The sequence below is a fragment of the Balaenoptera borealis genome (genome assembly GCF_965194805.1).
Source record: "Balaenoptera borealis genome assembly, chromosome: 17".
NCBI lineage: Eukaryota > Metazoa > Chordata > Mammalia > Artiodactyla > Balaenopteridae > Balaenoptera > Balaenoptera borealis.
The window spans coordinates 34,227,386-34,251,929 of record NC_138876.1 but is presented as its reverse complement, the minus strand read 5'-3'; the positions used below and the strand labels follow the sequence as shown (position 1 = coordinate 34,251,929).

Genomic DNA, 24,544 nt, shown 5'->3' with positions numbered 1-24,544 from the left:
TTATTCCCAGAACAGGGATCAGAAACACTTCATAAACATTCTTCAAGAGGAGAAAGAGCGGGCCTGATGTTGCCCTTTAGAAGAGCCTGATTGGAGGAATGAATGGTCCTTGGTTTTTAGAATTTTCCTTACATTACTAACTGATGTGGCTATTTTGAATGCCTGGGACAATAAACCCTGCTGTACCAGCTTGCCTAGATTATTTGTGCAAAGAAGGTGATTTATGATGAACACGTGTTTTTCCTCAGGGGGTCTGAACTGCTTACAGGACTGGCCTCCAATAAAAACCCTGGGCACTGTGACTCTTAAGCAGGCTTCCCTAAACACAAACACTGCACATGCATTGCTGTAGTTCACTGCTGGAGGAAGACGTATGTTCTTTGTGACAGCTCATGCCCCCAGAGAGACAACTTTGGAGCCTGTATCTGGATTCCTCCAGACTCTGTCTGATGTACTTTTTTCCCCTTGTGAGAGTCCTTTTGCTATAATAAACCATACCTATGAGTACAACTGCCTCCAAGTCCTAGGAGTTCTTCTAGTGAGTCACCAGAGAGAGGTATGGGTGGTTGCAGGACCCCCAAAACAGTAGTCATTTTAGTCCCACAAAGCATCCTTACCAAATCTACTTTCTGATGATTACATGGTTTTTCCAAGTAGTTTTACCCAAAAGAAAGGTCTGGATTCATGTGTAATTTACATTGTATGTAAATTCATTTTGGTTTAAAATTTTTGACCTTTTATAAGCAAGCTGAATACACTGTGAGCTAGTTTAAAACACAGAAGACACAAATAGCCTCATCAGATCAAGTGACATTTTCCAGAAAACACTTACATGTAATGGCTGTTCTGCAACTACCAACATTCTGTGTTCAGCATACTTCCGCACATACTCGTACACATTCTGAGGAGTGACTGGTATATTTACACCATTAGGAATAAGTTCCACCTGTGAAAAATTTAGCAGTGCCATTTGAAAGCGATTTTGTCAAAGCAGTAATAAGTTAACAGTTCATAAAACAATTTCCTAAAAATTTAAAATCTAAAGACAATTCTGTATCTGACAAGTATCTAAGGAATGCAAACATTCTAGGCCTAACTATAAACTCTTCGACTTCTCAGTCTGTCTCACTCTCCATCTCCTACTGTGTCTTTTATCTCTCTCTCTCTCTCTCTCTGTGTGTGTGTGTGTGTGTGTGTCTGTCTGTCTTTCTTGGTCCCTATTTATCTAAATTGTTTTTCTATATGTCAAGCACAACAGACTAACCAAATTCTCCTGCCAGGATCAGAAAACCACACATTTGCTTTACCTGTCCTCCACCCTCTTCTTTACACAGGTCAATTGCAAATGCCAAATCCATCGCTGAGAAAACAGCATCAGCATCTGAACTCTGAGAAGCAAGTATTAGTTGCCGCAAACTCTCATACATCACAGGGTCAAAAAAAGCAAAATCATGCCAATTGACCTAAGAAAGTAATCATATGAAAATCAATTACGAAAGAAACATCTTAACTGAATTCATTAGTAAGTTGAAATCTATGATAAAGAATTTTATCTAATTTGAAGATTATTCTTTATCAGTTTATCTTCCACTAAATATAACTGATCTAAAGAGGTAAAATTTTAATAAGTCTTTGGCTGTGATAAATACATTCAATTTTCAAAGCATGAAAAATATGCATTTTTAAAAAATTTAAAACCAGGAGTATACTAGTTTTTTTTTTAAGTTGTGAAGTAATTTATTTGTAGAAACCAGCACTAATTATTGCAAAGTGATTATGCCGAGCAACTAACTGGTCCTAAGCTAAATACACATCCTGTTTAGCCTTGACAATAATCATAAAATACAGGTTATTAATTCCAGATGATAAATCTGATGCTCAGAGGAATCCAGTAACTTGCTAAAGGTCACATCATTGGGTTAAACTTGAGTCTATTTGATTCCATAATCTTTTCCATAAACCCTGTTAAAGGCTCAACATTTCTATGTTGCTGAGCTTTCAAGTCCAGTTCTTCTTTCTCTGCACAAGAACATTTTAGCTGGAACACTTTAAGAAGTCAACAGAGTCAGAGTTTTAAAAGAAAAAGAAGAGGAAAAGATATGTATCATAGTATGATATGCTGTAATAATAGAAAATAATATTCACCAATGGGTTTGAGTAAAGAAAGTTATTAACAGACCACAGCTTTAACAATGCTAATCATATCAGATGTGTGTTGTGCATCACTAGAAAAGACTGTAAAATATTTTGTTGTTTTGTGATTATAATTAGTATTATGCATTAATTTAAAGGATGTCGTTTCTCTCCCCCAACCCCGTCGTAAAGGAATGTACCAGCTGTCAAACTATCAAAACGCATAAAGAAAATAAGCTAATTCTGTCACCCAGAGATAATTATCAAGCATGCTATGCTATATTTTCTTACATCCTTTTGTCCCCTCTACCCACCTACATCTTATGTATATTTTTGAAACTGGGAATGCTCCTTTCAATACAATACTACTTCTATTGCCACTACTTACTAGAACTTACTGAGCACTTACTATGTGCCAGGCACTATACTGTTTTCTTTACCATTTTATAAATGGGGAAATATGCCATAAATGTCAAGGGATTTGTCTGCAACAGGATCCAGGTCTGTCAAACCCTCCAAACCCACCTGTGTGTCACCCATTCTTCTATGCTCTCTCCTCCATGTATTCAGATTTTCCCCATGTCATTAAATGTTTAAAAATGATTTATAATGGCTATAATGCTTTAAAATTTAATACTAATTTAATGCTATATATATAATTATTTTATAAAACAAATTTTTTGCAATTGTAAAAGCAGTTAGGTTCATTCAAATCACTTACTTTCCTACCAAGCAACACTTTAATCACATGTCTATTCAATGTGATAGGACATAGTTCATTCTGTAATAGACACAGTCCAAGAATCCTAAAAATAAAAAACAAGCAAATAGTATTTAAATTCAAAAATAATTCTAGAACACATAACACCCCACACATACGTAATATACATAAAATATGTTGAGAAATTTTTATAGTAGAGCATATACACATTTTACAAACTAATATATTTTAGGAAGTCTCATAAACTGAAATTTTTAAAAAATTCAAATACAAGATTATTTTACCTGCCAATGTTTCTGAAACAATTCAACCTTGCTTCTGTGTTTTTGCCAGGCCTTGGAGTATAAAATCCTCTTTTTCCAGGTTGGTAAAACAAAGGGGCATTGTCATCACCATCATCTGTGTCATCTAAATCCATATCTACTACACTTCGACTAGAACCATGACGCTTTCGGTTTTCCTAATAATAGAGTATCAGAGATTAAGCCCCAAGATTGATTTTATTTATTTGTTTGTTTATATTTTAGTATATGTGTCTACAAGAAAAGGATTATTTTTTATTAAAAAATGCCATTATAACTCTCTTTAAAATTAACAATAATAATAATCCGGATACCCCCTCCAAAAAAACTAACAGTAATATTTTTGACATTACCCAAGATTGATTTTTAACAGCAAAACATATGAACTGGTTCTCTAAATCACTTAAATATAAAGTTCGATAGGTAAAGCCACATTCATATTCAAATGTAAATAAATTTAATTCATTCTTTCAGAATTGTGATATACACAGCTTGTGCCTGTTAACTTCTCTATCCATTTAAGTAAAATTACTTAATGAAACTCTGGTAGCTTCTTTCACCTTGATTCCTTAAATATATTTTCCTTGGATATAGAATTCTGGATTGACAATTCTAAAAGCACTTTAAGGATGATGCTCTCTGTTGTCTTCTGGCCTTCACAGTTTCTGATAAGAAATCCACTGCCTTTCAAATCACTGTTTATCTATATGTAAGGCACTATTCTTTGCTTCCTTATTAGTTTTACAGCAGCTTGATTATGTATCGAGACACAGTTTTCTTTCAGTTTATCCTTTTTAGGGTTCACTGACCTCCTTGAATCTATAAATCTATGTCTTGCATCAAATTTGGGAAGTTTTCAGCTATTATTTCTTCAAATATTTTCCTGTAACAATCTCGTTCTCCTCTTCTGGGTACTCCAAATGACATGCATGTTTGATATGGTCCAACAGGTTTCTGAAAACTGTTGTTTGTTTGACATCTTTTCTCCTTCTATTCTTCAGAAGGGATCATTTCTATCTATCTTCAAACTGACTGATGAATTTTCCTCCGTCATCTTTGTTCTGCTATTGACCTATTCAGTGAATTTTTTCTTTCATACATTGTACTTTCTCAAATTTTCCCTTGGTTCTCTAGTTTCTATTTCTCTGTTGTGAACCTCTACCTTTCCATTCATTTGTGTTTATTTACCTTTATCTCACAGAACATGAGATAATGTCTCTGATAATTCCAACAAGTGGGTCATCTCAAGGCTAGCATCTATTGGTTCTTTTCCCAGGAGAATTAGTGAGTCTCTGTTGGTTCTTTGTATGTTGAATAATTCTGGAGTGTATCCTGGACATGTTGAATACTAAGTTGTGAAACTCTGGGTCTTGTTAAAATGATATGGAGAATGTTGATGTTTTTTGGCTTTGGTAGGCAATAACCTGGTTATGTTCAGCTTGGAAGTGTCATCTTCTGTGTGCAGTGGTTCCATTACCAATTAAGTTTTCAAAGCCTTTTAATTATATTATTGGGTCTGCCCCGCATATGCACCATATGGGATAGTCTGGGACTTGGACAGTGGATTATACTATAGTTTATTTCTTAAAGCATGTACTACCTTCCAGTTAAGACGGAGTAATGGGGACCAGTTTTACTGTCCTGCCTGAAACAACGCTTCAAAATAACAGTTTTTCAAATTTTGACTTCCCTCCAATCAGTGTGCTGTTGTTTACTTTTCAGAATCCTCAAGCAGTTCCTTTTTGTATTTTGTCCAGAGTCTTTAGTTGTAGTCAGTGAAAGAGATAAGATTATATCTTGGCTGGCACTGAAATTCTCAGGTAGCTTACAAATTGAAATACATCATGCACTTTTAAAAAAGCCTTCTTACTGCTATACCGTATGTCACATTTTCTCTGGATCTCTGCTGCTTACTTGAGGAAGGAGACCTAGGAATCCATAGGACTGCTCTCCTTCTCTGATATTAATTAATGACATCTCTAATTTAAGCTTAATTCAGCCTGTGCTCAAGTGGAGGCAGCCAGTGAGTGGGGTTACACTGAACCCTATCTCAACCAGTCTTATTACTTGATTCTGTATATGACACCTTTATACTTATCTTTGCTTTTCCCTCTACTGTAATCAAGCATTTTACTTACAAAGACATAGTTTCTTTGTAAATATGCTTTCCTCTCCCTTCTGTAACTTAAATTCCAAGTGCTTATTATTAGCACATGTACAAAAACATCCCTTACCTGTACCTTTTCTGAGGAGTCTAATAACCCAAGATCCAGGATACTATCAGCTCCATTTTCCCTAAAAACAAACAAACAACCTTTCACATTTCAGATAACTGAAATTCTAGAATTTAGTGTAGAGAAAACCATATGCATTTAAATTTATAAGAATATATAAATATCTAGGACACTTACTAGTCTTAATGCAGTTCTAGGAACAGAAATGTCAATAATATACACAAAAACACAGGATGCTTCATGTATGATCCAAGACAATGAACTAAAGGCTACCTGATTTAAGACAAAATAAATGCAGTCTTCATAGGGGTACTGAAACTTGAGCTCAGGGGAAGCATTGTAAAAGAACAGAAAAATGTTCAGAAAGCAACCACAATAGCAATCAAATGCTCTAGGGTATTTAATTATTCTAGAATACTAATAAATTCACTGTTCAATCCATAAAGCCAGGTGAAAGCAGTCAATATTATATATTCTTGCATTCAATAGAAAACACTTCTAAATTAGCAACCCTTACATATATTTACAAATATCTTTTTTATCAAAAACACACATTATTTGCAACTTTTTCTATAATGGGCTAAGCTATATCAGTGTGTTGATACTTCCAGAAACAGGGAAGAGGAATAAAGACATAGTACATGAAAGTCAAGAGAAGAAAAAATAGTAGTAACAGCAAAGAAAATAAACTTCTAGCAATAGTCTTTGGCTTGGACCATTCAAAGGCTCTGAGACAGGTAAATCGCTGGAATAGGTAAGTGGCTATTTAGTTTCAGGGCTTAACCTACCCACTTATCCATCTCTAGGACTATATCTAATCTAAGTTCCTCATTCAATAACATGACTAGGAGAAGAATAAACAGACATTTTCATCTAAAATAACACTTCAAAGCCTTAAACTGGATATTAGAGTAGCCCCAGTAGGGCACAGATTAAGTACGGCATATCTTCCTGTCATTTTTACCTGTCACCTGGGGAAAGGAAGGATAAGTAATTTAACTGTTAGATATTTTCAAGTTTAATATTAAAACAAATATACTACACAATAGAAAGCAAAAACTTGCATGATTTTTAAGATAAATCAGGAGGTCTAAAAGAAATTTCATGTTTATTGCAAGGACTCAGGGATTACACCCAATTTCTTGAGGTATTTGGCCTCTGCCATTAGGGGTATTCACGTGGAGAATGAGATGTACTTCTTTATAAGTTAGTTACTAAATAAGGTTCGTAAAAAATCTTCAGAACCTAAAGTGACTGCTAAAATTCTGCCCTTCTAATACATGTGAAAGTCAGCTGTCTCACTCATGGATTTTAAGCCATCTCTTTAAAAGCCATTTAAAGTCTTGTACTATTTAGTATAAATTTTAAGATATGGTGACAGCCACATCCTAAAAATAAAGTAGCTGATGTTTAAACTAAAATGTCTTCCCAGTTGTATACATTACCGTCCATGTGCAATAATGAGTTCCATGGCTTCATCCACTCTTGCTCTCAGAGAATCTTCACTTGCTAGAAGAAGAAGCAGCTGAGCTGGGGATAATTCCAACAGCATGCCAGTGATTTTACTTGCAAATGCCTGTAAATGCCAAACAAATGTTACTTGCCTCTACTCTCTGAAACCTCTTGTCTAAATCAGCAATCTTTTATCAGAAAAAAAAAAGAAGAAGAAAATGTAAGAAACTTGGATAACAAATAGAAAAAAAAAAAAAATTCTGAACCAGTAATGGATTTTATTAAATTGAAAGCTTAATTATAGAAAACTCTGGTAGGGAATTAAATAGTCTATGCACTAGCAGTCTTATTAAAGCTAGTTTAATATTGGTTGATAAGCCTTTTTTAAAGGTTTTTGATACCCATGAGTAAACATAAAAATACTCAATTTTCATTTTTTTCCCTTCCTCATCAGAGAACTGGAAACATTTTTTTCATTTAGTGTAGCAAAAAAGAGGGAGGTAAGAAGTGAAGGAGGGAGAAGGAGAAAGAAAAAGATGCCTATATTTAAGGCTAAGGATTCACTGAAATATAATTAATTGGTTGACTGTTTTACTATTCTTTTGCTATAACATGTACATATAGTTATGTATAAAGACAAAAAAACACAACTAGGTTATGTTTCATATTCCATGAAAGAAACCTCTGACAAAACATTCAAAATAAAATCTTCCTGTCATACATATCAAGAGTAAAGTACACATAGCTGATTCACTTCATTGTACAGCAGAAACTAACACAACACTGTAAAGCAATTTTACTCCAAAAAAAAAAAGAGTAAAATACACTATTTGCAATGTGTTCTAGCTGCAAAGTAACAATAATTTGTACAAATAAGGGTACAAATAAATACAATGCACAGATAATTCCTTAGCACACAAGGAAATTACTAGGTAGAATGCCAACCTGGCACAGGTAGTAAAAACAACATCAAGCTATATACAATTACTCTCCAGTAAGTCCTGCTTCTTTCCCTCCCTAAGCTTCCTTTTTATTGCAGTCCTCAACCACATGGCTTTCCAGCAGCTGGCAACTTTTTAAAATACCAGCCTTAACTGGAAACCAAAAATGGCACAGCCAGTTAAGAGGCAGCTAAGTACACCATACATACTGGTTGCATTGCTTGTACACGGGGATAAAGTCTCTCTCCGAGCGCCTGACGATGTGCTGGCAGAGGATCAGGATCATCACTAGGATTTCCTTCAGAGGCTGGTCTGAAGGGCCTGGTGTCGATGGAAAGCTGTCTTCTAAAATCCCTGAAAGGTGAACAGAGCTATTACAACTTCATTTCCCTTGTCTGCAAAATGAAAATATCAGTGCAACTAGTAATAAAGTTGGAAAACCAGAGCATACAGTTAGCTCCAGTTATGGTACCAGGGTGGAAGAATGCCTAAAGAATGATGGTGGGGAAATAAAGATTATCTAGATTTTGTCACTTGAAAATCTATAAATCTGCAATGCATAGGTTAATTTGATTCTAAGGGAACAGGACCTTAAAATACCAGAAATCAAGAGCCCACCCATATTTACTGGAAATTTTAGTCAAAAGTAAAATGCTACCCATCCTAACACGTGAAAAATTAGAGGTTTAAATAACACAACTGCCACAATTAAAATTTTAAAACAAATTTAGGAAAGCATGATATGAAGCTAATAAAAATTTCAAAAAATTAGGAACTTGAGCAGGATAAATAAAAAGCCAATATAATTTCAACTGCCTCTGGGTTTTTAAAGCAGAATATTTTAATAACAGTTGGTTAGGCTTTTTTAGTTACAATACATATATCCAATTATTAAAACTTTCATTTTTTAAAAGTCCATAATTGAGACTCTTATTTACAGGCCTACCTCCAATTCATCCAAAAAGATGGTACTCAATAAAAGACGCAAAATTATCTCACCTATCCCGATCTCTCCGAGAACCTGCTCGCAAGCCACTACTCCTCCTCATCTCCCTTTCTCTCTCTCTTTCCCGATCCCTCTCTCCTCTGTTCCTTAATCTCTGCATTAAACCTGGAAAAAAATATGAAATACACTTTGTTTAGATGAATGTAAATGCAGCTACTTTAAATGTTAAAGTCAATGTGAGGACATGAGACAAACATAGTAAGAACATGACAACTGTAGATCATCTTCCTTATCATCTGTGTAAGTACCTTTCTGTCACTCTCCGTATGGTTTTGAGGGTTGGGGGTGATTCTGTAGAATGAACCTCGTAGGTAATAAATGTTCACTCAGTATTTGTTTAATGAATTTATCCCCTTGTCATGTCAAAGCTGTGAAATAATATGTAGCAACTGGGGCTATGTTAGTTCCACCATAAATAATGCTGAGATTTCTTACATATTTGAGTATCATCTTCTCTATTCTTAGTTTTTGGCATTAAAGGCATTATAGCCACCCAGCTATTATTATTCTTAAAACCTTAAGCATAAACCAGGGTATGGTTTCCTAAAGAGTATGCAGAAAAGTTATTTCTGAAACGTCATGACTTCCCGGGTTTCCTCATTCACATTTGACAATTTCTTTTTATTACAGGACTATAGAAAGTCAAATGGTGAAACTAATGATGAAAGGCTGAGGTACTCTCCCCATCTTCTCATCCTCAGTTCTTTCCAGAGCTCATTCAGCTTTTTTCCAGACCTCAGTCAGCTTTTATGGTGGCAGTTTACAGAACCCCAGTAAGATACAGCTACAGCTAGGTAAAACACAGGATTTTGTTAGTAACTCCTTCTCCCGCAATTACTATATCCATCCACCTACAAGACTGACGATCTTCTGCCCCTACCTTACATGAACCCCCTGTTTCAACCTTTTGTAGTTTTCACACATTTTTTAATATGCTAATTGTAATCCTGAAAATCAGGTAAGAATCCTAACCCCAAAGTGCTGATCCTCAAGGAGGCAGAGCTTACACCAGGATGTTAATACAGAAAACCTTATTACCAAAAAACAAAGTCTTGCTAAATTAAACAGTGAAGTTGGTGACACAGCCAACTTACGTTTGGTTGCAAGCTCCATCTCACTGGAGACTGGAGCAACTCTGCAAATTATACTTTGAAAAGCACTGTTCTAGACAATAGCATTTTCTTCTAAGTATCTCTACTTATTAAATACAGGGATTGGGGAAATCCTGCAGTTTGCTCTTTGAATTTTTATATTACCATAGATCTTAAACCTCTCACTCCCCAGACATTGTAATTTGAGATGGAAAAAAATAGTACAATCACAGCCATTTATGAAAATAAGTGTGGCAGTAACAGAGCAAACTGGTAAATTGTCAATTATAGTAGTTTAAACAAGATTAAATCATTAATCTAGAATAAAATAGTATAAAAGTATAAATATACATTAACGTTCTCCCACTGTAAACATATATAACTGTGATTATCATTGTTTCCATTAAACAAGGAAAGAATTTGTATGTGCTTGTTACCTGTAGAGTACTTACTTGTATGAGTGCCTTTGTTGGCATTTTGGATACAATCTAGATTTGGCAGTTTTTCATTGGACAAAAAAGCTTGTGCAATGGCTGTATAAAAACTTCGTGCTACACCACTGCCCTCTCCTGGTTCATCCTTAAATGTAACTTTCACCCTATGTACAGCCATAGGTGTAGTAGCACATCTTCGACCAAAGTGATTGTTAAGTTGCCTCATGGTCTGCTGAATAAGAAGATCTCGATCCCGATCAACCTATTAAAACACAACAAAAAGTAGTAAATTCAGTGTTGGAAACCACCTTGAAATTTTTCTATGTAAAATCTGAAAATCTAAGTTTAGCTTTTCCTTGACAGCTGAAATAGCTACGAAGTATTTGGGTTCTCAAAAGCTTATATTCCAAATAACACTCTGAATCATACAAGAATATCTTACATTAAATCAGGATAATGGAATTTAACTCAATTATAACATTTTCTTAAAAGGTCTACTCATTTGGTAATATAGCAGGATAAATTACAAGTAGATCAAAGTGTAAATTTTTTTTTTTTAAATAGTGAATCCTAGAAAAAAATCATAGGCTATTCCTTTGGTGGCAGAATACCATAGCAAAGTAAAAGAAAAATGACAAACGGGGAAAAACATTTGCACCTTCTATTACCGACAAAGATTCATGCGTAGTGTATATATACACTTAGCATTTCTAAAAAAATTGAGGAAAAAACACTTTAATAGGAAAAATGGGCAAGAAATATCAACAAACAGTTCCCAGAAAAAGAAGCAGCCATAATATATGAAATATATGAAACAAAGTTTAACTTTGCTCATAATAAGAGAAATACAAATTTAAATTATACATAATGCCTATCAGATTGGCAAAAATCTAAAAATTTGACAACAAACTGCTGGCAAGACTTTGGAAAATCAGGCATTGTTGTGTTGATGTTGAAAGTGCAAAAATATACAGACATTATGTAGCGGTATCTGCCAATATTTGCTGAAATTACATATACACATGCCCTTTGACCCATGTCTATCTATCTTATCTCACAGACACGCCAGCCAAATAGAGAAACACACATAAGGCTATTCATCACATCTCTATTTGTAACAGCAAAAGACTGGAAACAAACCCAAATGTCTATCAAAAGGAAACCGGTTGAAAAAAATTGATACAGCCATAAAATGTGGTGCTAACACTAGGTAGCTGGAAAAAAAGAAGGCAGAACATCTCTCTCTATATATAGCCATGGCTTTCTCTCTAGGATATACTGTTAACTGGGAAAAGCATGATGGAGTAAAATGTATAATAGCATGCTCAGGGTGGGAGTGGAGGAGAGAGATGCGTAATGAATACACACACACAGGATTATATATTTTTTGAAAGTGGGAGGGAAATAAGCTAAAAACAAAAACAAACAAAAACCTGAAAGGGGGCAGGGGGAATACAAAGTAAGAGACAGGAATGGAAATTAGATTTCTCTGAATACAACCTTCTTCTACAGAGTTGACCTTGCAACTGTAGATATTTTACATTAATTATGAAACATAACAAAGTCAAAAAAAGGAGAGAGCAATCCCTAAAAAGTGAAAGCAAAATGAACTGAAAGGCCCTAATTGTGTGGAGATGAGATGGTAGGTAGCAAAGCCTCACAAAAGGAATTATTTCAAGTGACTTTAAACAATGTACTTTGACTGTACATCTCCAATTGGATATGCTCTAAGAACAAAAACTGCAAATAAATCTTAAGCTATTTTCAATAATAATTTTGTTGGTAGTGGTGTTGATGTTATGATTCTAAGACTGTTGTATGCATGGTGTGGGATAAAAGCAAATGAGTAATTTTATCAGTGTTGCTGGGAAGCTGGATATTATTCAGTTCAGAAGAAAGGAAGTAAAGACTAAAAGGTGAAAATAAAACAAACTTGTGGTCCTAAATCTTGAATTTGAATTAGGAGTATCAGTATGAACTCATGAAATAATTTTCTTCTTCCTGTTTTGAAGGAGCATTTCCTACTAAAGGGCCTAGAAACAATGACAAACCCAACAGGCAGTGAGCAACCTAGAGCCCAGATTATAATCTCAAAATACAATTTCCTGCTAAAAGGAAGCAGGGCTTCTTGAAGAAATGGCTGATTTAAGGTCTGTGACAGAAAATAACAGAAAATGAGACATATCAAAAAGTAAGGAAGTTGTCAAAGATTGGACTCTCGCTAGCCACAGAAAAGATAATTTGAGCATCAATGAAATGAAGCACATCCAGTTTTAATCCATGTGTTCATAATGATACTTAAACGAACAAACCCATTGCTCATCATTACAGGACATTGGGAAATCAACTGCCAGAGATAGCCATTACTATAAATTTGGTGATTACCATTTATTTTCTTTAAATTTTTAATTACATAGTATATATCCCCCTAAACAAAATTGTTATTTGTTTTTAAATTTTATATAAATAGCATACTATATGTATAGGATAAGAAAATCTAAATACCTTTACCTCTAGTGATAAATCTCTTGACTGCTGATTTCTCAGTTTTTCCATTTCTCTACGGAATTTTGATTCTTTTACCTCAAAACCACCCAATTCAGTTAGGATCTTAAAAAAAACAACAACAAAACAAATGCATGACAGAATTATTCTCTGAAATATGTTCTTATCCGGCAGAATAGAATGTAAAGTGCTCAAAATACATACTGATCCAGGTTCTGCTCCAACATCTTCCATGAATACCCTGCCGAACAGTTCTAAAGAAAGGCGCCAACGTCCTAGCAGCATATCATGGGAAATGACCATTCCCATGAAGCTACATTGTGGCCTGTAAGAAGTTTGAGGGGAGAGGGGGAAGCAGTTTAGGCAACTCTAAAAATTTCCTGGTTTCTGGTCAATAACAGTAATTACTTGGTCTTTTAATATTCTGAGATCTTAAGTAATTCAAAACCACATCCTCTCTAATGGAGAACTTTTCTATAGCTACTCGTTCCTTGGAGAACTTCTTATTTTTACTCCATTATTCCTTCTGCCCTTTACGTAAGGATACACATCCCCCAGCTGGCTTCTCTCTTCATCTTTAATTTTACCTCCTCTCCTTGAAGTCCAATGTCTGTCTCCACTAGATGATTCCCAGACCCCTCTTTAGTTCACAATGGACCAGAATTTCATTGTGTGAAATATATCCACTTCAATCATACTTAACTCATACTCAACATGGTGAAACTGAATATGGCCTCTTCACCACAGTGACAATGCCTCCTGATTTCTTTCAATAGTACCACCTATTTTCCTACTGCACGGACTTGAACAGATTTTAATTTATTCTTCCCTTGGTCCCTCCAGAGTGATCAAGTCCTTCATAAGTTTTCTTTTCCTAACCATGGTTTCCTTTTCATCCCCAAAGGCAATATTCTACTTCAGCCCCCTTTTTAACAACTAGCCAGAAGGAGTAATAGCTTGTCTCTCTACCTCTAATTCTTCTCTCCCTCAATCTATCTGCTTCTACACATTCGAACTATCTCAGCTCAAATCATATTGTCTCTAGGAAGCTTGGGCCATCCCAGTCCCTAATTCTTCCTTGCCTTTTATGGTTGTTAGACTGTGTACATAAGATGTATATAGTTGCCTAAACTAGTTTAACTCCTCCTAAGCAAACCAAAAAGAAAAAAAAAAAAAATCTGACATTACATAACCAAAAATCATACAGCATAAAGCAGACACTCAACAAATCATTAGGTGATTAGCCATACTGAGTCACAGTATATACTGGGCAAATTTTTACTGGGAAAGCAAAGAACCTACCTCTTGCAAGAGATTTACTAAATGTGAACCTGGCAAAGGAGTGAGCCCAAACAAATGTGAAAGTCACAAATCTATAAAGCTCTTTTTTTTTCACATGCATGTTCCCCTCCCATAGCTGAGCTCCTGCTAACAAGTGTATAATTGGCAATTTGACATGGATATATACTTTAATTCAGTACTGAACGTTAAAAACAGAGTCAGAATTTCTTCAGTAAAAGGAGAAAATCAGAATGCCAATCAATGACAAAACAGTCACAAAAAAACAAAAATCCAGAAAACTCTAATATTTAAATATCTGATTATAAACTAGAAAAACACAAATAATATTTCATCCTATTATTTATATACAAATAAAATACAAAGAAAATTATAAATTTTCTAAATAAAAACTCTTACAAAAATTATAATAGCCATAAAGTAATAGCATAGAAAAACTATCTTCACTTAGCAAGTACCTGAACGATGTAAGAGGTGGCCCTTCACTTTCAGTCAGTCCTATTTCTGCAAGTAAACTGCTTTTCAACTGTGCAGCGAGATCGTGAGCAGATGGCCCTGGTTTTGAACTCTCAGCTTCTTCTGGCACCACATTCTGTTCTTCCCCTTCCTTTTTTTGCCGATTTTGCATGTTCGTTACATTTTTCAAATTGGCAGCATAAGACATTTTAGTTGGAAGAACCTATGAATTTTTACATTTAAATGTTAGATATTAAAAAACAAACTGACTAGATTTCCTTTTCAACTTACTAATACTCCACAGAGATCACATGGCAGTTAAATAATTCCCTTCTGGCACTTCAACTACAAAGATGCAATCTATTTCTTGTCTATCTGATTCCCATGGATGAGCACCAATTCCAGTGCATTTACCAGAGCAGCCTCAGAGAACTTTTATAAGTATCTTTATAATATCTATGGTTACTTAAGTGTCTTATGTACATAACATTCTCCTTTATCACTTAGATAATAAAGAAAATTCTATTCAAGTACATGTCTTCTATATGCCTGCTCTTAAATGGTGTTATTACTTTTTCACTGGAGAAACAGTACAGTATCATTTCAGGCTCTCAAATCAGACTTTCATCTAAAAACTAGATCTGTCACTTCACTAGTTGTATAACAACAGACATTCCCACGTGAAATTTATGTAATCTCTCCAAGCCTTACCCATAAAATCAGGATAATAATGTTTTCTACCCAACATGGTTGTGAAGATTAATTGAGACAGTGCCCAGGAGATAGAATTATCCAACAAATGTTAGGCATCATCATTAATATTACTTTATTTATTCCCATTCTAGACTCAAAAAGAAAAGTTACAAGCCAATATTATATATGCTCATATGTACAAAAATTTAAATATTCAGCAGAATTACAACAATCAACTCCGGAACAGGCAAACACAGCAAGTTAGTCTCAAAGCAGACTAATGACAGTGTTGGAATTCCTTTAATTATGTCATAAGGCAAGAATTTCTGATACTTCTGTTATTTGGGTAAATATAATATTCTGAATGCATTTCCAAAAAACTAGATGCTGGGATAAGCATTCAACTCACAAATATTACATTGCGAAGATTTTTACTATCTTACCTCAAGGCAGTTTCTATCCACTGTAACTTCCATTAAGCATTTTCCACTACTGGCAGATGAAGAATAAAGACCCTGACTTGGACGGCCAAAAAGATCTTCCTTTCTAGCATTTGGCTGGAATTTTAATAAAAATATTACAGTTACATTGAACACTTTAAAAAAGTAAATTCAACCAAAAAGAAACCTTAAGGCTGGTTTATGTGAATCACCTGCAACAGATGTGGCTGATCAGCCAAGGGGATGGCTTCAGCTAGAGGCACTTCAAATGGATTTGGGGGTATACACCCAAGGAACGTCATGGAGTCGGAGCGTCGGAAAAATGGATGGTTTTGGCCAGTTTCTGCGGGAAGAGAGTCATCATCCTTATCATTCAAAGTAGCACCTAAACATAAAGAGATAAAATGTTTTTTTAAAAAATTAATTATTGGGGAAGGGTAAAAGGATCTACATCTGCTCAATCCAAAATTCCTGTTATCTCTTTATAAAATTTTAATGCCACTCGAAAACAAGTTGATAGTCCAAAATTTTGATATTTTAAAGTGGTAATTCAAAATACTGGTTTAAAATGGTTACAATGATAAATTTCATTTATGTGTATTTTAACACAATAAAAACTTGCAAAAACTATTAGCAGTAACAAATACTGTTCCATTTTGTATTGGACAGACACTACCCACATCCACCTCTTCTCTCTCTAGAGATTTAGACCTGAATATAGCTAGTTTCCTAAGCATGTTCAGGACCTGGCTCACTGATGACTCCAAAAAAGGGGCTAAAATTTGAGCATTTGCTTACTTGTTAAGTTCTGATTCCTCTATAAGAAGATAAACAGAGGAATGTCTGGGCAGCTCATGCATCCCAACAGGAAATCAGCACACCAGCACCAACTCCCATTAATGGAATAAAACTTTTGTCAGTGCTTACAGTATGCTGTGAAAATAGCAGTGAGCTATGGCTGGGTTCTCAAAAAATAGCAGTTAAAGTTAAGTTGTCTTTCCCAGGCCTAAACAAAGTACTACGTGATAAAAAGAAACAGGCAAGCGGACTATCTGACCCCACTGGAAAAGTATTTTAATTCTACTTGAAATTATACCTGAAAGCTACAACTAAGAGTGTAGAAAATCCCCAAATTTCTTGAATTTGGAATATTTTCTCTCTTTTTTATTGCATTAACTGTTGAGTTTTGATGAAATAGGGAGTTATAACTGATATTTTCCATTTTCTTGACTCAGTCTATTTTGCATCAATATTAGCAAAGGTTCTGCTAAGACTTTATTCAAATGTACATAGTACCAACACACTTAAGAATAAAGGTAAACATAAAATTAATAGAAATGCAAAGGAGAGATACAACGTCAAAACAGAAAAATATTGACTGTTGAAAAGTTTATAATATTTCTTTAACTCATCCTTATTTATGAAGTAATTAACGCAAGGATATATAAGGAAAAATGGACAGAAAATGCAAGGAACGGGACATAGAAAAGAAAAGAGAAATTCCCACCCAGACAGAAAATAATGAAGTTAAAAAGCTTGAAGGGGAAATACTGAGGCAGCCATTTCTTGAAGTAGATTAGCAGATTTTCTGTACACTAACTTTGATTGGTGTCATCATCATTTTCATGTTCTGAATCTTCATTATCAATACCCAGTTCCAAGAGTTCTCGTGTCCTTTAAAAAGACAAGTGAGTCATTTTACATGAAGTATTTTGTGCTATATGAACAGGAGCAAAGGTGATGCAAAAAATACTGGAAAGGTTAGTTTAGTATCTAACCAATTTCAAACACTGGGATAAAGTTTCAGACTCTGGGAATGGTAGACTAATCAGCCAAATGTACTACAACTACAAAATAGGTTCAACAGAAGCAAAAGGCTAATCACACCAAGAAATAGTGAGTGCTTACACAAACTCTAATAGAAAACATGATAAAACAATCAGGACAAACTACCTCAAAGCATAAAGCTTAACTGGATTCTTAGGTTTCATGTTTTAAGTGAGGAGTAGCTTTGGAGAGCGGCTGGATGGACTCAAGCCCACCTGCCCACATGAAATGTTCCTGTTTGCGATGTTCTCCTTACTCCAAAAATCAGACAATGTACTAATGGAGACCACAGCAAGTATTTCTTAAAACAATCTCACGGCAAGTATGGCTACCTTTTGCGTTCCAGCTGAGGTGTATCCAATGTTGTCTGCTGATTCATTGCTTTAATCCAATATATAAGGGCTTGAAAAACATATGCCACATGCTTCAATGAGCAAACATCCAAAACTGGAAGAACATCAGAATGCTCATCATTATGAGACCGCATTAAAGACAGAGCATAATTTAGGAAGTCGCCCCGAGCAGACATCATTCCTTGACGGGCACTAAGCAATGTGGCACGTCTATAGGAGTAAAAAGAAATGAAGATGTTTACAAAAAGAACACAAATGTGAAATTTACCACTGTTATAAATATGCAAAATTAGGAACTGAGACTATCCATAAATAAAAACTCATTACGCCTGGGCTCTGCCTTAGAAATATAACCATTGTATATTATTTACAGTACTGTATACATTTATAAAGGAAAGAAATTCCAGTGTCCTCTGGATTGGCAGAAGGTACTCCTTCCCCAGAGACAATGGTTCTCAAACTTCAGTGTCCACCAAAATCACCTGGAGGGCTTGTGAAAACAGGTTGTTGGACCCACCTCTATAGTTTCAGTAAGAATGGGTTAGGGTAGGACCCAAAATTTATATTTCTAACAAGCTCTTAGGTGATCTTGATGCTGCTATTCTGGGAACCACACTTTGAGAACCTAAAAGTGTGCCTAAAATGACACCAAAGGCACAAGCAACAAAAGAAAATAAAGAGCACTGGACTTTACCCAAATTAAAAAACGTATGTCCTTCAAACAACACCTTCAAGAAAATGAAAAGACAATCCACAGAATGGGGCATAATTTCTGCAAATCCTGTTATCTGAAAGGAACTTGTATCCAGACTATATAAAGAACTCATAAAATTCAATAATAAAAACAGAGGCCAATTAAAATGTGTAAAACATCTAAATAGACATTTCTCCAAAGATACACAAGTGGCCAATAAGCACATGAAAAGATGCTCATTATCATCAGCCATTACAGAAATGTAAATCAAAACCACAATGAGAAACCACTTCATACCCACTAGGATGGCTATAATCCAAAAGACATATAATAACAGGTGTTGGCAAGGATGTGGAGAAATTAGAAACTTTATACTGTGCTATTGGGAATGTAAAATGGTGCAGTCACACTGGAGAACAGTCTGGCGGTTCCTCAAAAGGTTAAAGAGAGTTACCATATGATCCAGCAATTCCACAACTAGATATATATACCCAAGATAATTGAAAACACATTATCTACACAAAAAACTGTACACAATCTGTTCATAGCAGCATTATTCATAATAGTCAAAAGGTGTAAACAACCCAAATGTCCATCAACTTATGAATGGAAAAACAAAATGTGACATGGAATACTAGGAAATAATGTATTGATACATGCTAAACATGGATGAACCTTAAAACCATTATGCTAGGCAAAAGAAACCACATATTGTATGATTCCATTATATGAAATGTCCAGAATAGGCAAATCTATAGAGACAGAGAGTAAATCAGTGGTTGCTTAGGATTAGAAAGTAGGGGGAAAACGAGAGGTGACTGCGAATAGGTATGGGGCTTCTTGTGGAAACGAATAAAATATTCTAATATTAATTGTGATGATGGTTGCACAGCATACCCAAAACTGTGGACCTGTATACTTCAAATGCGTGAACTGTATGGTATATGAACTACATCTCAATAAAGCTATTAGAGTCAGAGTGGGAGCAAGACAGAAAAGGGAACCCTATCACCAATGAAAATCTATTATCAGAAATCTGTGTTCTTTGGCGTAGTGACTAGCCTAGTGAAGACAAGGCTTGTGTCTGCTGGTGGAGCAGGCTTCCTAGGACAGGAAAGCTGCTGCCTCTCAAGTCTTTATCTCTAATCCAGGTCTCTTTGCCAAGCATTCAATTTTGCATACTAAACATTTCCACTAAATCCTCTCCCAGTTCTCAGCATGTTCAAAAAGCAGGTATGTCCACTCTACTCCTCTAGATTTTTCTTTTAATTTTCATATTAGTTATTCAGAATCTACATTCAGAAGATGTAAATTCTGTCTCCTCCCTGCTCCATCCCCCAACACGGCCCTAAGTTCTGTTTGATTTCAGCACTCTCTCCTCACTGGCCTTCACTGCCCTACTTCGGTAACTATTACTTCTCTTGTAGCCTCCAACCATAGTCTTGTTAAATTTCCTAAGCAGTCTCCTAGACCCTTGTCTTTCCTCCATTTATGGTCCACCCAAAGTAGCAAGGTTGTTTAGCCTGAGCCAAAGCTAGAAACAAATTCTAGGACTTCGACTTCAGGGATGGGACATTTTCACTATATAGCACTGCCACTAATCTAGGTTCAATGTTTGGGCTAATTTCTAGTCCTGAAAAAGGTCATTTTATAACTGAATAGAAAGAACACAATAAATACATAAACAAATATACTTTAATTATGATTCAGCAGGCTGGAGGAGGTAGAAAAAGAAATTTGATTTTAGAAACCAAAGAGCAGCTTAGGTAATTACACAGACTTTCTCCTTTCCAAGTACAAAGTATATTCATACTTAATCATGGTCAAAATAAGTCTTTCTATGAATATATGCCTTTCAAGGGGGGAGGCCTGGGGAATGAGACAAGGCTGTAGACCAACTACTTCAAAAATGAGAAGAATTTAGTATCAGATTCCTACAACATGAATGAATTTTTTAAAAATAGCTTGGATTATAACTTATTTTGCTTCAACTACACAACAATTTAAAAGAAGTAATGCAAGGCACGTATTTCCTCCTTTACAACAGAGTGAGGTCTTATGTAATAGCAATCAAAAAGCTCTAAACTTCTAGGCTATAAGGGTTCTGTCTAAACATACAAGCATAAACAAAGAATTTCATACCGTCTGCCTTCAAGCGTTCGTAAACTAGCCTCTTCTCGTGCAGTCATCCTTTCTCTGCGAGCTGAGTTCTGAGAAGCATGAAGAGGATGATTGGGATGTCCCGGATCACCAGCAGATGCTAATGCAGAACCATAACGTAATTGAGCTTCAGTAGAATCCATAATACTGACCATCCAGTTCCAAGTGGGAATAAGCTTTTCTTCTACATAGTTCTACAAAGACCAAACTAAAACAGTTAAAACTATCCAGATAAAGTTAAGTTCGATAGAGTAGTATGATATAGACATTTAAGTACTTGTAACATTAATTCCCATTATACTGGAATTCTCATAACAGACAGCCAAAAAATATATTTGAATGAGTAACTTTGCAGTGGTTTCATACCTGTAAATTTACTGCATCTTGGTAAGTCAATTTCACAGCTGCTGGAATCTGAGAGTATACTAGGTGATTATACTTAGGAATAAGCCCCATCAAATCCGAGATTTGTCTGATGACAATGCTATAAGCCCTGGCTAAACTGCTTGCAGATGTTAAGTAGCTGCTGGCATTGCTAGCTTCCAAAGCAGCTGCTGCAGCTGCAGCACTCGTGCTGATGGTACCACTCCGGCGTAAGTTGGAAGGATCAATATAAATCAAACCTGCTGAACTTGCTATAAGGGAAAAAAAAAAGGACAACCACAATAAGCTAATGTTAGTTGCTAATTGTGTTTCACTAACACTATATATTTAAATAAACTAAAAGATCAATTACATTAGTAAATGTGGTAAATGAGCATTTTCTTAAACCACACTAATTTAGGGAAGAGAATTTTGTATTTGAACTCAGCAAATCAATGAAGAACTATTCTGAAATTATTTAATTTGTTCTCTAGAGGAACATGCATAATTTTTAAACCTTAGGAACACCAAGTTTACGGACTTGCCTGCTGGTGTGGATGTGCTAGAAGGGGCTGTGCTAGCTGCCCGCTGGTGCTGGGTGTTGCGGACAGCCCACTGCATGGAACGGGGAGCTTGGGCAGCACCGTTGGCATGGGAGCTATTCGTGGTTCTCTCTAATGGCTCATCAAGCATAAAGGTCTCCTGTTCTATGTCGTCACTCTGACTACTGCTGCTATCAGAATCACTCGAGTCATTTGATTGCGAATCATCTTCAGAAAAGAAGGCAGGAACACTGCTCGCACCTAAGTTTTTAATGTTTAAAACCAAAATCATTGTGAGTTTGTTGATATCTAAAATTACAGTGTACCCCCTCATTCAGGAAAATATACATATTAAACAGAATGCCAGACTGTATCCAATAGTCCACAAAACCCATCATTGAAATAGTTCAGCTAGAACTCTTAAATGAACCTTAGAAATAATCTATTATTTAAAAACCAGAAAAGCAAAAAAAAAAAAGTCATTGAAATAATAATCTTCACTAATATCTATGGAGAAATGGATGAAGTTAATAAAAGGGTTAGCTACCCCTGTGCATATTATATATACTGAGCACAGTTTAACCCATTCTACACACACAGCCTTAGTATAAGCAAGAAAGTTGCTAAGAGAAGGTAACATACCTGCTTCTGAGCCAGCAGTTGCTGCAGTGACAACACTTCTACGCCCACTAGCATTATCTTGGTTGCTATGGTTACTTTCACTGTCACTTTCTGTTTCAGCTGCTGCTAACAAGTCCAGCTCCATGTCACTCCCTAGCAAATATATTTAAATAATAAGAAAAGGTACAAACTCACTGTGGATCAAGTCAGGCTGATAAGCTAGAATATCGAGAGGGTGGGAACTGCGAGGGGTCGGGGGCGCAGAGAGAAGTGATAACTACTAGAGTATGCACGACTGCCCGCTTAGCAGAAGAGTGACCAGGTAAACTATGGTACTCAGTAGACACAGATTCAAAATCTGGCCTGCAGAGCCTTAGGTAAAAAATGTTAGGCAGGAGGACTCCAGCCAGTGGACAGAGCTCTGGTAGCTCCACTGCTCCATTTTCATCTGCTTTACATATTGGGATTCCAAGAGGGGAAGGTTAAATAAACATGTGTATCCTTCGTATTTCACATACACGTCAAAACATATTAAGTTATAAATTTTCAGTATGTGCAGTTTATTGTATGTCAATTATACCTCAATAAAGCTGATCCCCAAAAGTCCATCCTATGGCTACTAATAAGAATGGTTATGATGACTATGTAGCAAAAAGGCCAAAGTCAAAAAACAAAGTAAAAAAAATCTACACATACAATATCTAAAAGACATGCATGGGAATGGGGCAGTACAGGGGAGGACTGAAAGTGAAAATACGAACTGTTAGCATCTGGGTGGGATTATGGGTTATTTATTTTCCTTTTCTCTAATTTTCAAATGTTATGTGGTTATGATTATTTTAATTTCTAAAAGCCTTTTAAGAAGAAAGTGTAAACCAAAAGGTAAAAGGAAAGAGGATACATTATTTTCTACATGTAAATATATAAAAGTATATATATTTATGTCTACATATGTATATAGCTACCTCCTCAAATTCTGATACTACAGAATCCCCTGGCATAAATATGAACATTTCACTACACATCAAATACACTTTTCTCTCTATTAATATCTCTTAAAAGTACCCGACTTTCTCATACTGAATGATTTCTCAAATAACCTGCATACCGTCTTCATCATGCTCATCGTGTTGTCCCTCTGCCTCAGCATTTTCTTCCCCATGTTCTTCCTGTTCATCATGATGATCCTCTTCTCCAGCCACACCCTCCACCACCTCAACCTAAATCCAGATCTTATTTGTAGACCATCAAAGTACATAATAAACCCACATCTCTACCAGTACTTCTCCACGGCATTCAGTAAACTAAAATACAAAGATCCCTAACTATAGGGAATTGTAACACTAAGCAGTTTTCAAAATTTTCAGTTGCTAGTGATACTTTGGTATCAAAAATTATGCCCACATATCCCAAAGTTTATGATTACTGTCCATACACAGAACCTTAAAATTATAAGTATAAAAATTGTATTGGGAGTATATGTTTTTTTAAACTTCTGCAATTATAAAATTTATATAATAAATATGCAGTACCCTGTCTACCTTCGAATACATTGCACAAAACTACTAAAACCTTTTTTAACATTGAGAATATCTTTTCTATGAACCCTTAAGTAGAACAGGTTTATGTTTCTAATTTTTTATTATCCAGTAAATCAAGGATTACTAACATATTTTAAGATGTATAACCACAAATGAGAACATATAACAAAAGTCTAAAAGGTGGAAGCATATAACATGTAAGCTATTATTATCAATAGTAGTTAAGCTATTATTAATAAACTTCTTGTGACTACTTTCCCCTTCCCTCCCAAATAAAAGCCTCTCATCTACCACAGTTAAAACAATTAAAACCACCTCTTCCACATCTGCTGAAACAATATCATCCTGTTCTTCATCTCTGCCCCGAACAGGCTGTGACTGGCTGATGCGCCTCTGCTGTGGATTCCGGATGATGTAGGATGACTGAGATTGACTGGAGCTGTAAGGAATCAGGTTATGAGCACACTGCTGCCACACCTCTGATACACAGCTCAGACGTTTATGCTTCTCAGTGTTATTCAACGTGATTCACTTGCTAGGATGCTATTTTAAATCTGACCTAAAATTTCTTGGAAACCGACAATAATTAATCTATGGTATATCAGATAATATGAACCCCAAAGAAATCATTTTACCAGAGATTTAACTTATAAATCTCAGAATTGTTTTTACTTTTTTTAGTAAGGCATTTCAAATCTGTGTTAATGCACATACTTTTATGAGTCCTTCCCACTGA

The 24,544-nt window shown here is 35.4% G+C and overlaps 1 protein-coding gene across 7 annotated transcripts in view; it reads right to left on the bottom strand.

Moving 5' to 3' along the window:
• UBR5 (ubiquitin protein ligase E3 component n-recognin 5) overlaps positions 1-24,544 on the bottom strand; it is a 141,362-nt gene that overhangs the window by 5,652 nt on the left and 111,166 nt on the right. For 5 of the 7 annotated variants that reach the window (XM_082364182.1, XM_082364185.1, XM_082364183.1 and 2 more), the window contains 22 exons: positions 24,124-24,247; positions 23,376-23,487; positions 22,289-22,420; positions 21,646-21,907; positions 21,108-21,372; positions 20,724-20,935; positions 17,867-18,097; positions 17,308-17,381; positions 15,920-16,092; positions 15,711-15,824; positions 14,577-14,797; positions 13,024-13,144; positions 12,820-12,924; positions 10,333-10,576; positions 8,783-8,894; positions 7,993-8,137; positions 6,836-6,966; positions 5,391-5,451; positions 3,139-3,314; positions 2,855-2,939; positions 1,308-1,463; positions 833-946 (listed from right to left, as the gene is read on the bottom strand). In XM_082364182.1, coding sequence (XP_082220308.1) covers positions 833-946; positions 1,308-1,463; positions 2,855-2,939; positions 3,139-3,314; positions 5,391-5,451; positions 6,836-6,966; positions 7,993-8,137; positions 8,783-8,894; positions 10,333-10,576; positions 12,820-12,924; positions 13,024-13,144; positions 14,577-14,797; positions 15,711-15,824; positions 15,920-16,092; positions 17,308-17,381; positions 17,867-18,097; positions 20,724-20,935; positions 21,108-21,372; positions 21,646-21,907; positions 22,289-22,420; positions 23,376-23,487; positions 24,124-24,247 — 3,370 coding nt within the window. The remainder of the gene's footprint in view (positions 1-832; positions 947-1,307; positions 1,464-2,854; positions 2,940-3,138; positions 3,315-5,390; positions 5,452-6,835; positions 6,967-7,992; positions 8,138-8,782; positions 8,895-10,332; positions 10,577-12,819; positions 12,925-13,023; positions 13,145-14,576; positions 14,798-15,710; positions 15,825-15,919; positions 16,093-17,307; positions 17,382-17,866; positions 18,098-20,723; positions 20,936-21,107; positions 21,373-21,645; positions 21,908-22,288; positions 22,421-23,375; positions 23,488-24,123; positions 24,248-24,544) is intronic. The other 2 variants (XM_082364187.1, XM_082364188.1) reach the window with 1 other exon arrangement.